Genomic DNA, 15,037 nt, shown 5'->3' with positions numbered 1-15,037 from the left:
GGCACTTTTAAGTAGTTACAGCCTAAAAGGCTCAAATATACATTAGTCTTACATTCACAGGTAAGCCAGAGCAGCTGATATCTGCATTATTGATACATTAACCTCATTTTATAATTCAACAAACGATTAAAGGATTTGCAAGGCAGGTTAGAGTTTGTAATTAAATTTGGGAGATTAACACTGTCAGGCTTGACTGCATCCTGTCATTTTGAATTAAAATTGTAAATATTGAACCTTTTCATGAATGACAAGTCATCATCACAAAGCTTCAACATAATTCCACAATCAAACAACATTCCAGAACAACCGAAAAATACATTTACAAAGCCTTTTCATAATGTTCTTTGACTCATCTGAACCATGTGAGCCATTACCACTAAATGGAGAAGATTATTTCCAGAAGAGGCCAACTGTAAAATTTCACCGAGAATATCAAGCAATCTCTAAAAAAGAACGGTAGGTTTCTCAGGCATCAGTTAAAGTCAATGTTCATAATCTAACTTTAAAAACCACTGCTTACCAAGAAGACAACAACAAAGGTCTTCTTGTGCTTGCTAAAAAAACAAGACTTTTATAATAATGTTTTAAGGACAGATGAGTAAAAAAAAACTTTTGGTTTAAAAACATCCTCTACAGTAGTAAAATGTGATGGTGGCAGTGATTGTATGGCTATTTTTGTTGTTGTGGAACCACCTGCTTAAAGAAACCATAATTTCTGCAAGTATTATAATTATAAAGTTAAAGCTGAGATTTATCAAGATTTCTACAAAAATACATATTTCAATATTAAATTGAATTGTCGGTTATACATTCTTTTGGTAACACTTTACAATAAGGTTCATTAGTTAACATTAGTTAACTACATTAGTTAACATGAACTAAGCATTAACAATACTTCTACATCATTTATTAATCTTAGTTAATGTTAATTTTAGCATTTACTATGCATTAAAATGACAAGTTGTGTTTGTTAACATCAGTTAATGCACTGTGAACTAACATGAACAAACAATGAATTAGGCTACTCTATTTTTATTAACTAACCTTAACAAAGATTAATGAATGTATTGTTCATTGTTCGTTCATGTTACTTAATACATTAACTAATGTTAACAAATGACACCTTATTGTAAAGTGTTAGCGTTTTTTTTTTTTTTTTTTTTGTCGTTTCGGACCCCTTTATCCATTGAATACTCGGTAAACACAGCAGGTGCTACTTTAATTTCACCAAGCTGTGTGCTCACTAAAAACCACTCACAGATCTTCACTTAAAGGTTAATTTCGATTTTAGATGTGAAAGAAAATGCCAACATATAAGTGAGTGAGAATGTTTACTTGCTTAATCCATTTCCACGAACGCATTCAGGCCGATTTCTGATGCTCTTTTTCCAATTTGTGATGCACTAAAGCTTAGAGAAGCACGCGTTGTAGCAGACGATGTAATCAGCCAATCACAGCAAAGTAGAGGCGTTGGTTTCTCTCACATGACTTTTTGTCAGTGTCCTACGATTAAGAACATAAACAGAAACACTGAAACTACACGTTTGGACGATTCACAAAAACGTTATAAGTTAAGGTAGGTTTCAATTAGCTGCACAAGGCAAGCCAGGATACAAAACCACTGCTACGGAAAACTTGTTGTACTGGACATTTGAAAGTCTTGCTGTTACTGAGATGGAGCCTTTGTGACAAGTGGCCTAAATTATTAGTTTCCACTTTGTCCACCCTGCTTATGTCACAGCTGAATGTGTGCTATATTGGAAAAAGGCTGGATACTGTCAGTTGTGTTTGAAGCAGCCTTTTTTTCCTTTTGAAGGAGGAATTTCACAGCACAGGATGGCACCAGCACACTACTACATTCAGACACAGGATCTGAGCAAGATTATGACATTAAATAAAATCAAATGGTCATCTCGGTTAAAAAAAAAAAAAAAAAAAAGCACTGTTAAATATTTGGCCAATTAAACCAAATTGTATACACTACCAGTCAAAAGTTTTTGAGAAGTCTCTTCTGCTCACCAAGTCTGCATTTATTTGATGCAAAGTAGGCTACAGCAAAACCAGTATAGTATTGAAATAGTTTTACTATTTAAATGAACTGAATACATTTTAAAATGTCATTTATTTTTAGCAAAGCTATTTTTAGCATAATTACTCCAGTCTTCAGTGTCAAACGATCCTTTAGAAATCATTCTGATATGCTGATTTGCTGTTCAAGGAACTATTATTTTTATCAATATTTAAAACAGTTAAGTTTTCTTATTTCTTTTATTGATGAATAGGAAGATCCAAAGATCAGCATTTATCTGAAATGAAAAGCGTTTGTAACATTATACACTATACCATTCAAAAGCCTGGAGTCAGTATAATTTAGAAATTATAGAAATTAATACTTTTATTTAGCAAGGATGCTTTAAATTGATCTAAAGTGACGATAAAGACATTTATAATGTTACAAAAGATTTCTATTTCAGATAAATGCTGTTCTTCTGAACTTTCTATTCATCAAAGAAAATATACTCGGCTGTTTTCAACAAAATAATAGTTTTTTTGAAGCAAATAAGAATATTAGAATGATTTCTGAAGGATCATGTGACATTTTTAGTAATGATGCTACGTTATTTAAAATAGTAAAAATGTTTTAAAATTTAAATGGTTAGCTGTACTTTGGATCAAATAAATGCAGGCTTGGTGAGCAGAAGAGTCTTTTTTTTAAACATTAGAAAAATTACACTTTTATATATATATATATATATATATATATATATATATATATATATATATATAATGCTAAGATGAATTAGTCAGTAGCAGCCAAATAGTATTATCCCATTAAAGTGAGAGAACATTGAATATTTCATTGATAAATTCTGTATTTAACACCACAGTGTGACTAAATAAGTACCAAAATAAATGTGAGATGGATTCATAATACTTACAGAAAATGCAGTTTATATTTAAACCTTTTTAAAATGTCTGTAATTTAATGTTTAAAGGATATTTAATATATATATTTTTATATAAATATTCTTTTTGAAATATGCTGTCCAGCTTAACTGTGGACTTCCTTTTTATGTTTACAGAATGAAAGGACATTGCAATTGCCTTAAAGACATAAAAAAGAACTGTGGGCTCATTTCTTCATGTTGAAAGCAAAATAACCCTTACAAGATACAGTTTCACAAGAGCAAATGGCAAAATCAGCATAAAAAGCAGGCTGAAGAATGATCCACATCTGTGATAAATTACCAGCTTTGTATTTCAGTTGTCTTGTGTGACGTTCTTTTATCCTCAATATTTTTTCTTTTTCTTTTCTTTTTTTCACTTGATTATTTTTGACGAAAGCAAAAATAAACGGTTTCCTCTTGGAAAGACACACCTTCCATTGAATCCCCTCTAGTTTTCAGAGCGAAGTGTTCCTTTCTCAGAAGACAGTTGAGGGCGACAGAGGGAAATTTGCTTCCTGTGTCCCAAATCTTCAGCATGCTTACTAAGTACTTCAGATTTAGTCGGCGTCTTGACTAAGTGCTTGTACTTCACCTCAGTAAACCATGTCTGTGCCGCGTTGGACTTAACTTTGCCGTTTTTAGCATCATCGGATCTATTGCTGTCAGATGGAGAAGTCTGCATCGCGTCTCGCAGGTTCCTCTCTTTGGAAACTACTACATTTGGCACTTGGGAAAGACTACGGCATGTAGTATTGTACTACAGTGTTGCATTAAGACCTTCAGTGGTTATTAAGGGACTTTGTGATATGGAAGTAATTCAGCAACTCTGTCATGTCTTGACTGCAGCAGCAAACACTCCCGAGGAAGAATGAAGTAAGCGCGATGGAGCCGGACAATGCCCCGAACTCCAGACTCAAAGCAGCTGGAGTCGGGGGGTGAGTACAGCGCTCTCACGTCATGACAATAGATAGATAGATAGATTTCACACAAACCAATAAATGGGTCATAAATTAGCCTGCTGGCTGTCAGCTCCGTTACATAAGGAAGAACGAGTTCACGAAGGAGTTCCGTTATGATGTCCATTCTGGAGCTTTGGGAAACTTGATGAATGAATGGGACGCAAAAAACTTGTTTAACTTTGTTAAACAGTCTTCCTCCAGAAGTAGAGAATTTGTTGGAGAAAACTACTTGTTTGTTTTAGATGTAAATAGATTTTTATGCTTTCTAACCAGTCTTTTAGGTTGAGTTTAGAATACTTATTGATTTAGTCTCTGGAATGAATGAACAGCTCTGCTTAGCTGTTTATTTTCTCAATTTTTTACTCAGTCTTCATGAAAAAATATCTAAAAAAAACAAATTAATTAGAAACACTTAGGACAGAAAATTGTAACATTTAGACTTGGAGTGTGGAATCATTCTTTTAATAGCCTACTATTTTATTTTAATTATATTTTACTCCATTGTAAAACAGTTTTCTTCCCTTTTCTCGTAAGTGTGATTGGCATAGAGAGATCAGCTGTTGCAAATCTTGATCGCATTCGGATACAATTTCCATTATAGTAAACTTTGTTAAGGGTGACTTAGATTAGATCGGTCTCTTTCTCTTGCACTCTCTGAACTGTATCATGGACCATTGTGGGACTGTGAAAGTGGATATGGGTGGGTGGGAGGGGGGCAACATGGCAAGCTTATAGTTCTTGTGGCTATGACTAAAAATGCTGACTAAAGTAAAACTGCGTAGAGTACAAAATCTAGTCACGAATGCCATCCCCACATCCACACTGTCAGCACATGGGGGCAGAAAAAGAATATATAACTGAACTCCACAGTAGCGGAAACGAGTTTAAGATTGTCATGTAGTGCGACCTTTGCTTATTATGATAGAACCAACAATTTATACAAAATGATCAACTCTCGTTATAAATAATTACCTCAATATAAGGACCTAATGTAGGTATTTTGGCTTTTATGAGTTTTAGCTTTAAGGCCTTCTAAATGCCAGTGTGCTCCTAAATGTTATCAAAATGAACTTTTAGCAGCTAACAGTCTTCAAATGCTCATTTGAAGGATAATATCTCCTTTCCCAATGCCACTTCTGGTTAGCAATAGCAAGTAGAAAATCCTGTTAGTCAGCTGTAAACTAAAGGATATTGGGTATTTTTGGACATGGGTATTCAGCATGCCCATTTTAACCTCAGCTTCCTGTTACAATTGGAAATTCATCAACAGAGGAAAGAAAACTGCACCCGTCAAGACATTTTTTTGGAGTCTCTATTAGAATTTTAATGACACTGCAGAACAAACTAGTGCACTTTTTTTGCTTTCTTTTAGATTAAGTAGATCACATTTAAAGCGATAGTACACTCTTAAAAATAAAGGTGCTTTAAAGGGTTCTTTACAGTGATGCCATAGAAGAACTGTTTTTGGTTCCACAAAGAAGCATTCAGTCAAAGGTTCTTTAAAGAACCATCTCTTTCTTACCTTTTTATAATCTAAACCTTCTTTCACCACAAATAACCTTTTGTGAAACAGAAAGGTTCTTCATATGTTAAAGTTTCTTTATGGAACCATTTAGACATAAATGTTCTTCTATGGCATTGTAAAGCACCTTTATATTTAAGCACACTCTTAAAAATAATGGTTCCAAAGGGGTGTTTTCACAGTAATGCCAAAGAAGAACCAATTTTGGTTCTCCAAAGAACCTTTTTCAACTATAAAGAACCTTTTTTTTTTGCATTTGAAAGGTTCCATGGATGTTCACGGCTCATTCACAAAACCATCAATGCCAATAAAGAACCTTTATTTTAGAGTGTACATCAAAAAATGACAATTGTTTTCATCATTTACTCACCCTCATGTTGGTCCAAACCTGTATGAATTTCTTTTTTCAGTTGAAACGGTTATCAACATTCTTCAAAATATATTCTTTTGTGAGTTTCAGAAGAAACTCATAGGTTCTAAACAACTTAAATGTGAGGACATGATAACAGAATTTCTTTTTTGGGTGAACTATACCTGGAATCATTTGAAAAGCAGCTGATATTGGTTAAGTACTAATCTAAATATTTTGAAAGGGTTTTTGCATTAATCATACATATGTGACCCTGGACCACAAAACCAGTCAGAAGGGTCTTTTTTTTTTAAATTGAGATTTATACATCATCTGAAAGCTTAATAAATAAGCTTTGCATTGATGTATGGTTTGTTAGGATATTTGGTCCGAGATACAACTATTTGAAAATCTGGAATCTGAGGGTGCAAAACCAAAATCTAAATATTGAGACAATCGCCTTTAAATTTGCCCAAATTAAGTTGCATATTATTAATCAAAAATTAAGTTTTGATATATTCATGGTAGAAAATTGACAAAGTATCTTCATGGAACATGATCTTTACTTAATATCCTAATAATTTTTGGCATAAAAGAAAAACCCATAATTTTGACCCATACAATGTATTTTTGGCTATTGCTACAAATATACCCGTGCTACTTAAGACTGGTTTTGTGGTCCAGGGTCACATATTATTGGATTTGACTGATTTCAAAACTCTAAGAATGAAGCTCTCCGAATTTCACAGCCTTGGCATATTGAGAGGAAACACTCACATTCTATATGGAGCATCACACATTTTTGGCATCCAGGCAGATGATAAGCTTTGACTGCCTACTGAGCAGAAACAGCTGTTAGGGCTTTACAGTAAAGGCTGCTGCTGCTGCCAAGTGTTACTGGGCCTACAGGCAGATGGAGCGCTGCTTTTGGACACTGACTAGACTGGTAATTTAGATGGATGCGGTGATGCTTTAGTGTAGAATGGAACAATTCGATCCCAATACTTTCAGTAGCTGAGAGAAAAAAGACTAGTGGCAAAAGCTTTTTGGTTCTTTGGTTTGACCTTTTCCGTTTAAATGGCTCTCTCAGAGGCATTGTTGTTTTCTGTGTTGCAATAGAGTATGGTTGGACTTTTAAGCCTAATTCGAGAGATTGGACACATACACTCATTACAGATTTCTTGTCAGCATTCATGTGAAAAATGCTTGAACATTATTAAACTACTGCTCAAATGTTTTGGCTCAGTAAGATTTATTTTAAGAAATTAATACTTTTATTCAGCATGGACACATTAAATTGATAACAAGCGAGTCAGTAGATTTATAAAGTTTTTAAATATTTCAAATAAATGCTTTTCTTTTGAACTTTCTATTTATTAAACAATCTCAAAAATGTATCATGGGCAGAAAAATGTTAGCAGCAGAACTGTTTTCAACGTTGATAATAATAATAAATGTGACCCTGGACCACATAACCAGTCATTAGCAGCATGGGTATATTTGTAGCAGTAGCCAAAAGTACATTGTATGGGTCAAAATGATTTTTATTTCATGCCAAAGATTCAAGTAATGATCATGTTCCATAAAGATATTTTGTAAATTTCCTACCATAAGTATTAAAAAACGTAATTTTTGATTAGTAATATGCTTTGCTAAGTACTTCATTTGGACAACTTTAAAGGCAATTTATCATATTTTTTGCACCCTCAGATTCCAAATTTTCAAATAGTTGTATCTCAACCAAATGCTGTCTTATCCTAACAAACCATGCATCAATTGAACGCTTATTTATTCAGCTTTTAGGTGATTTATAAATCTAAATTTAAAAAAATTGACCCGTATGACTAGTTTTGTGGTCCAGGGTCAGACATGTTTGTTGAGCACCAAATCAGCATATTAGAATGATTTCTGAAGGATCATGTGACACTGAAGACTGGAGTAATGATGCTGAAATTTCAGCTTTGCCATCACATGAATAAATGATGTATTTTCAAAAATATTTAAAATAGAAAACAGTTATTTTAAATTGTAATAATATTGCACAATATGACTGGCTTGGCAAGCATAAGTGATTTCTTTCAAATAATATTTACATAAATAAAGTACCGACCCCGAACATTTAAACAGTATTGTGTGAACCTGTTTATATTTCAAAAACACTGACCGTGTAGTCCTTTATTGGTTTAAAGCTGTGGGTAAAGCCTGAAAATTAACTTTAGAAAAAGCTGAATCAAATGACTGGAAATAAACCGTTTTAGTTCCAGTCAAATTCATGCTGCTAAGTTGTATCTACTGTTTATGCTATTGCTTGAGCCGTGAAGTTGCCAAAAAACATTGTAAAATTACATATCAGTGTCAGCTAAATGTTTGTTCTGGTCAGTTTGTAACTGTAAATCTGTTCTCTTGTTTTTCACAGAAGAGCTGTCTTTCTCTGCATGGTTCTTTACTGTACATGCTGTCTGAGGTTTGCACAAGCACAGTCTGCAGGTAAGTCAGATTTTCCCAAACCTGTACATTTTCCAACAATTTTAGTGCCTGATCAGCATGTAAAATGTGTATCTGCAAAATGTCTGTTCCGTTTTACCATGGTCTTGACATCTGTGTCATAACCCTGTACGTTACATGAGCACATGGGCTCATTGAAGTCCAAAGACCTCACACCGCTTTGGAATAAAATTTGAGGATACTTGACAGGACTTGGATAAATAGACCTCTAATGTTACAATCCATTGAAGTTTTCCATGAGTCAGAGGTGAAAGAGGCTACAGGTACTATGTTTTTAGGAGCAGTGTGCTCCTTATTTGCCAGAGTTAACAATATTTGGGATGATATATTTGATCGCCAACATATGACTGCTCTGAGTCTGGTTATTTTTCTGTAGTAAATCAGAAGCCGTTGTTTGTGCAGTTCTATATGTTTTCCATTTGATTCCAACCACATTTGAATGGCATTGTGCCTGATTGGAAGTCACTGAGTTTACTGACTGTAGATGTATAGAGTTTTGTAATATTGGAGACATCCTGTGTTTATTTCTAGCATAAATAATGTTGGTGGTCTATTTTTGCACCCTACCACTGCCACTTAAATTAAAGTTTTGTGCTTTGTACAGCATTGAGTGTTCACCTTTTGGGCTTTTTGCTTCAAACAAGTAGCCTATACATATTGGTTTTCATTTAAGGTGCGTATGCCCACATCTGCTTTGTACAGAATTTATGTGGTGGGAGGTTCATATCACCCGTCACATTCAGTCTAACTCATTCATGTACATGTAACATATGGAATTTCTGTGTCAGACATTAATGAAATGCAACAGCCATCATGTTTTAAACAAGTCATGAAAGATGCCTTTGTTCTTGAGTGTATGTTTGATGTTTTTACCATATGTGAGACACTCCATATAGCACATTCCCCCAATCTGCTGCCGCATGACTTACGATCAAGTCATCTTTGTGTGCTGTAGCTGGAGAGTTTCTGGAATTCTTCTCTAGCCGTTGCTCTTATCTTTAGTGTAAAATATGATTTCCAGTGTATGACGTTCCACTTTCCACTGACATTTCGGTCTGACATTAATTTCACAGGCAACAGGAAGCTTTGGTAGATATTAGCCTGTTTCTTGGAACTGATACTGATTCAAACGGTCTACACACATTACGGTTCCATTTCAAATGCATCCACTGTGTTAAAGGAAAAGTTTAGCCAAAAATGAAAATTACGCCATGATTCACTCACCCTCAAACTGTCCTAAGTGCATATGACTTTCTTCATTCAGACGAATAGAATCAGAGTTATATTAAAAAATGTCCTGGCTCTTCCAAGCTTTATAATGCCAGTGAATTGTGAGATTTTAAAGCAAAGTGCATCCATACATCATAAAAAGTACACTCTCAAAAATAAAGGTGCTTCATGATGCCATAGAAGAACCTTTTTTGTCTAAATGGTTCCGTAAAGAACCTTTAACATCTGAAGAACCTTTCTTTTTCATTAAAGGTTCTTTGTGGCAAAAGAAGGTTCTTCAGGTAAGAAAGGTAAGAAAGAGATGGTTCTTTAAAGAACCTTTAACTCAGTGGTTCTTTGTGGAACCAATAATAGTTCTTCTATGGCATCATTGTGAAGAACCTTTTAAAGCACCTTTATTTTTAAGAGTGTACTCCACATGGCTCTGGAGGGTTAATGAAGGCCTTGTAAAGTCAATCCATGTGTTTGTGCAAGAAGACTTCTATCTTTAAAACTTAAGAAACCATACTCTCGTAACTCGTATGCATGTTTACGAGAGAGTGGCGTTCTAGCGGATGATTTAGGATGTAGGCGTAGTGCAAGCTCCGGTGAAAAAAGTGACGAACAGTAGTGACAAGACTAGTATATTCTCACTGAAGCTTACGCTACGTCTACGTCCTACGTCATCCACTGGAACGCCACTCTCTCTGGATATTTTTCTTACACAAACATATCAATTCACTTCAGGAGGCATTAACCAGGACATTTTTTAATAGAACTCTGATTGTATTTGTCTGAAAGAAAAAAGTCATACACACCTAGGATGGCTTGAATGTGAATAAATCATAAGGCAATTTTCATTTTTGAACTGTTCCATTTAACTCTATATGGAGCATTAAGACCTGTAACAGGGCCCTTTCTTAATTAATATACATGGAAAAAACTATGTGTTAGCATTCCCATTCATTGCAGTGGTTCTCCAGAAGTACGCAACTGTGAAATCTGCCACCTTTGCTCATGGGCACCCAGTTCACAGCCTGATTTTTCTGAGCCACTTACATGAACCATAAGTGACACACTAACACCGTGTCCTAACTACACACGATGCGACAAGATTCCAGCAACAAGCAATTTGGATATGCAGACGTGACACGGCTCCCAGCTAGTTAGGACAAAAACTCAGATTAACATGGAAAAAATACCTTTTATCACTTGTCCCAGCGTCGTGTGTAGTTAGGACTCAGTGTAAGGCTGGAACTTTTGATTGGGATGCCTCAGGCATGATACCTGTGATAGCCAATAAGAGCGAACAAGCATCACCTACCAGATTTGCATGCTTCTATAGATATAAACTTGGCAGCCACAAAAATACCATGAAGGCAGAGTACTGAGAAAGAACATCACCCGTAAACAGCACCACTGTGAAACAGAACGAGCACTAGTAGAGCCAGCTGATTGTTCTTGATTTGTTTTTCTTCTCTAGTCACGTTTGATCTCGGGAGTCTCTGTGAGATCTCGTGTCACTGTGAAATTGTTCATATAATCGACAAGTGTGTTGTTTCACGGTCCTTCGAATCGTCAAGCGTGCGCATTCAAAGGATTATAAGGCTAAAAAATGGTTAAAACTGTCTTCATGTTTGTGGTCTCTGATGGTTTTAAAATTGGTTAAGATTTGAAAATCGTCTAGTGTGTGGCCAGCCTAAGTTGCCATTGTTGAGCATCTGTCAGCCCAGTTTTTGCGGTGTGTTCCACACCATTGGCACTATTGTGATTGTGCATGTTGAATCAACATTGGGCAGTGGGTGGGACAGGTCACCCTTATTGGCTGTTTAGCTTAACAAACCAATACACAAGAAAAAAAAAATGAATGTGACAAAAGCAAGACAATAATAGAATAGAGAGCACATGCAGAAGGCTTCATCTTACCTGAGTTTTTAAGTAACGACATGGCTGACTGGAATGAAGACCAACTGATCAACAAGATTCACAATCAAAATAATAAGCAAGCACTTCTTTGTTTACAGACCGTATATCCACAGTCCTAGACTCACACTTAAAGGGATAGTTCACCCAGAAATGAAAATTTGATGTTTATCTGCTTACCCCACGGGCATCCAAGATGTAGGTGACTTCCGCAGAACACAAAGATTTTTAACTCAAATCGTTGCGGTCTGTCAGTCATATAATGGCAGTCAATGGGCTCCACAGCTCTGAGAGTAAAAAAAAACATACACAGACAAAACCAGATTAAACCCTGCAGCTTGTGACGATACATTGAGGTGTTAAGACACCAAACAATCTGTCTGTGCAAGAAACTGAACAGTATTTATATCATTTTTTACCTCTGATCCATTGCAATGTCTAACTGTCCTGTAATTACTTGTGCCTATCCTGATTGTTGCAACCAATTAAAAACTAAAAGATTATATTTGCTTGTGCAAACTCATCCTGGAGCGTTGACTTTCCACCGACTCCAAACTTTTGAACCTGATCGACTAAAGTTGTGTTTGCTTGCTCTTCGTCACGCACCAGCTGTTGTGAACGCGCTCAGGACAGTTGAACATTGTGGTGGATCAGAGGTGAAAAATGATATACATACCGTTCAGTTTCTTGCACAGACCGATTGTTTGGTGTCTTAAGACCTCAATGTATCAGTACAAGCCGCAGGGTTTAATTTGGTTTTGTCTGTGTAGGTTTTTTTTTTACTCTCAAAGCCGTTGAGCCCATCGACTACCATTATATGACTGACAGACTGCAACGGTTTGAGTTCTAAAATCTTTGTTCGTGTTCTACTGAAGAATCAAAGTCACCTACATCTTGGATGCCTTGAGGGTAAGCAGATAAACATCAAATTTAAATTTTTGGGTGAACTATAGCTTTAAAAAAATTCCCTAATCACTTCCCCTTAGGGGAATACCCACCACCATTTTGAAGTGCGTTGTACTTCGTCAAGTGGATAAGGGAAGTTTATATGGACAGATCCTTGACCCCTCGATTTGGACCAAAGGAGCGAGTCTACTTATGTGCACACTTCAAGCAGCTATACCAGAATGCAACACAACTGCGATGTCACAACAGATGAATATAGACTACTGCCATCTGCTGGTACAGACAGTTATTTCCTCTTACACAGGCACAGAATGTACATGATAGTTGGCGGTTGGCTGTATACTTTGTGTTGTGTCCAAGCGCAACTTTTTGGCCCAGACACGGGTGACTCACAGTCGGTTTTTGTGGTGACTGTTTTTTTTTTTTTTTATGTTTGGTGCGTCACGAGCTTAACTAATCACTCTGGAGCTGACTGACTGATGCCACCAAAAGAACGCACACAGACCGGCTAATTATGATCAGGATTGACTTTATGGTTTTGTTTATATTTGTGTATGTTTTTGTACAACCCAACTACAATTTCATGCCTTGTACAAAATATTACAGCTTCTAACTAGACCATGTTGTTTTTAAACCCTTCTAAATGATGTATCCTGATTATGGCTATTTCAGCCAATTACTACAATCTACTTTAGCCAGCAAGAAAACCTCTTTAGAGGTGACATTGGATGCCCATTTTCCTTGTTGGTATGATTCTTTAGGATCATACCAACATCATACCTGCTCCCCGGGCGCCGCAGCAATGGCTGCCCACTGCTCCGGGTGTGTGTTCACGGTGTGTGTGTGTTCACTACTGTGTGTGTGCACTTGGATGGGTTAAATGCAGAGCACAAATTCCTAGTATGGGTCACCATACTTGGCCTCACTTCACCTCCTTTCCTTTTCCTTTCCTTTCATGAAATGTCTGCAACATACCTTAGTTAAAAGTCCTCAATGGTCATGTAAACCAACACTATTTTTACCTTGTCAAAAACAGCTCTGTTCACAGTGACCTGTTTCTGTGCATGTCTCTTTAAATGCTAATGAGCTACTGCTCACCCCACTCCTCTCTGTTTTTTGTTTAATCGGTGGCATTATTATCAAAAACAAAACTAACCCACTGATCCTTAGTCGCTCTGATGTAAGGAGAAAATGAAGACTCTTGTGTTCACTTTTACATCCAACAACAAAACACCTGCATTGCTTACAGCTCTCAAGTGCGGAGAAAATGGCGGACAGCGTACAACAGGCTGATGGATGAAATATGCTAATACGGGACAGTCCCTAAGCAGTTGTGGGTGGGGCTTGAGCAGTATGATGTCATACTTCTCAGGAAATCAAAACGGCTTGATAATTGAGACTTTTTAGGTTTTTTGGGGATTAAAAAAGAAGTGAATGGATTATCATTGTTGGGTGTATGTGTCCACACACTGCTAAGACACATTTATATGCAAACACCATGTAAAAGTAAATTTTGCATCTGATGTCCCCTCTAAATGATCAGAATTTGCAACTGAAATGGTAAAAACAGGTTTTCATAATAAAACAAATGTAAGATGTAATGGCAGTGCAGCTGTGACCTGATAGGGCAAGTATCAATTGCGTCAATTGGGTCTAAACTCGCTCACACTGGGTCCAGGTCAGGAGATCATGTTTATTGTTGAACCCTGCTTTAAAGAAGTTTATTTCATGCTGTTTATGACTCTCTCAGACAGTTGTCTTACTGTGATTTGTGAGTAGAACCAGTGGATGTTCGTCATGTGTTCCGTTGAGGTGCATCGCTGGAGTTGTGTTATTGTTTGAGTTTTATGTCAGGATCTCATGTGATTTATGTGAAATTATTCAGTTCATTAATTTTGTAAATTCAGAGCAGTTGTTTTCCTGCTGTTTGTCAGGAGATGATCGGTCACCTCTTTCTGACATGCTCCATAATGAAGTGGCCAATATGTTAGTAACTCTGTTTAGACTTACTTAAAATACTACTGCAGACGTAGTTCTTTCTTTCAACAATCCCATCCAATCTGCTGATCATCTGTTAAGGGATACAGGGCCTACTGGGAAGAAAGTCTGTGCACGTTATTCCATTTACATGTGCTTTTCATTTAGTACTCATTGGGTATATTTTATAACTGCAACTATTGCGCTGGATTTTGTTTGGGTTAGTTTTGGTTTTGTGATGCATACTCTCATTTGTTTTTATTCTAAACTCATTACTGACTGTTTAGAAGTGGCAGCCCTAAGACAGATGGCATTGGCTGTTTCTTCTGCTGCCTAACGCGTTGTATTTTGTTACTTTTACTTGTTTTAAAATCACATGGTTTGTTATTGATTTTGGTCCTACCAGTGGGAATAAAACAAAAAATCTTTTTCATAATCTGTGTTATTGTCTAGATTTCCAGTAAAAATATCAGCAAAACTGACTTCAGAGAAGTAAATTATTCTTAAAATATTTACAAAAATCGACAAATAGTGTGGGTTATCCTTAAAGGGATAGTTCACCCAAAATAGAAAAATTCTGTCATTAATTATTCACCCTCATGTCGTTTTAAACCCGTAAGACCATTGTTCATCTTAGAAACACAAATTAAGATATTTTTGATGAAATCCGAGAGCTTTCTGACCTTGCATAGACTCTTGAGAACGTGTGTCGAAGTCGTAGTTGCATTGCTGTCTATGC

At 36.1% G+C, this 15,037-nt stretch overlaps 1 protein-coding gene across 1 annotated transcript in view; it reads left to right on the top strand.

Annotated features, from left to right (window-relative positions):
- The first annotated feature begins 3,542 nt into the window (after positions 1 to 3,542).
- Positions 3,543 to 15,037, top strand: part of col27a1b (collagen, type XXVII, alpha 1b) — a 101,008-nt gene continuing 89,513 nt past the window's right edge. The window contains exons 1-2 of the mRNA XM_073841093.1: positions 3,543 to 3,883; positions 8,195 to 8,265. Coding sequence (XP_073697194.1) covers positions 3,831 to 3,883; positions 8,195 to 8,265 — 124 coding nt within the window. The 5' untranslated portion in view covers positions 3,543 to 3,830. The remainder of the gene's footprint in view (positions 3,884 to 8,194; positions 8,266 to 15,037) is intronic.

The sequence above is a fragment of the Garra rufa genome, chromosome 5 (assembly GCF_049309525.1).
Source record: "Garra rufa chromosome 5, GarRuf1.0, whole genome shotgun sequence".
NCBI classification, from domain to species: domain Eukaryota; kingdom Metazoa; phylum Chordata; class Actinopteri; order Cypriniformes; family Cyprinidae; genus Garra; species Garra rufa.
Note: the sequence above shows the minus strand (reverse complement) of the source record. Positions and strands in the feature narration are given on the sequence as shown.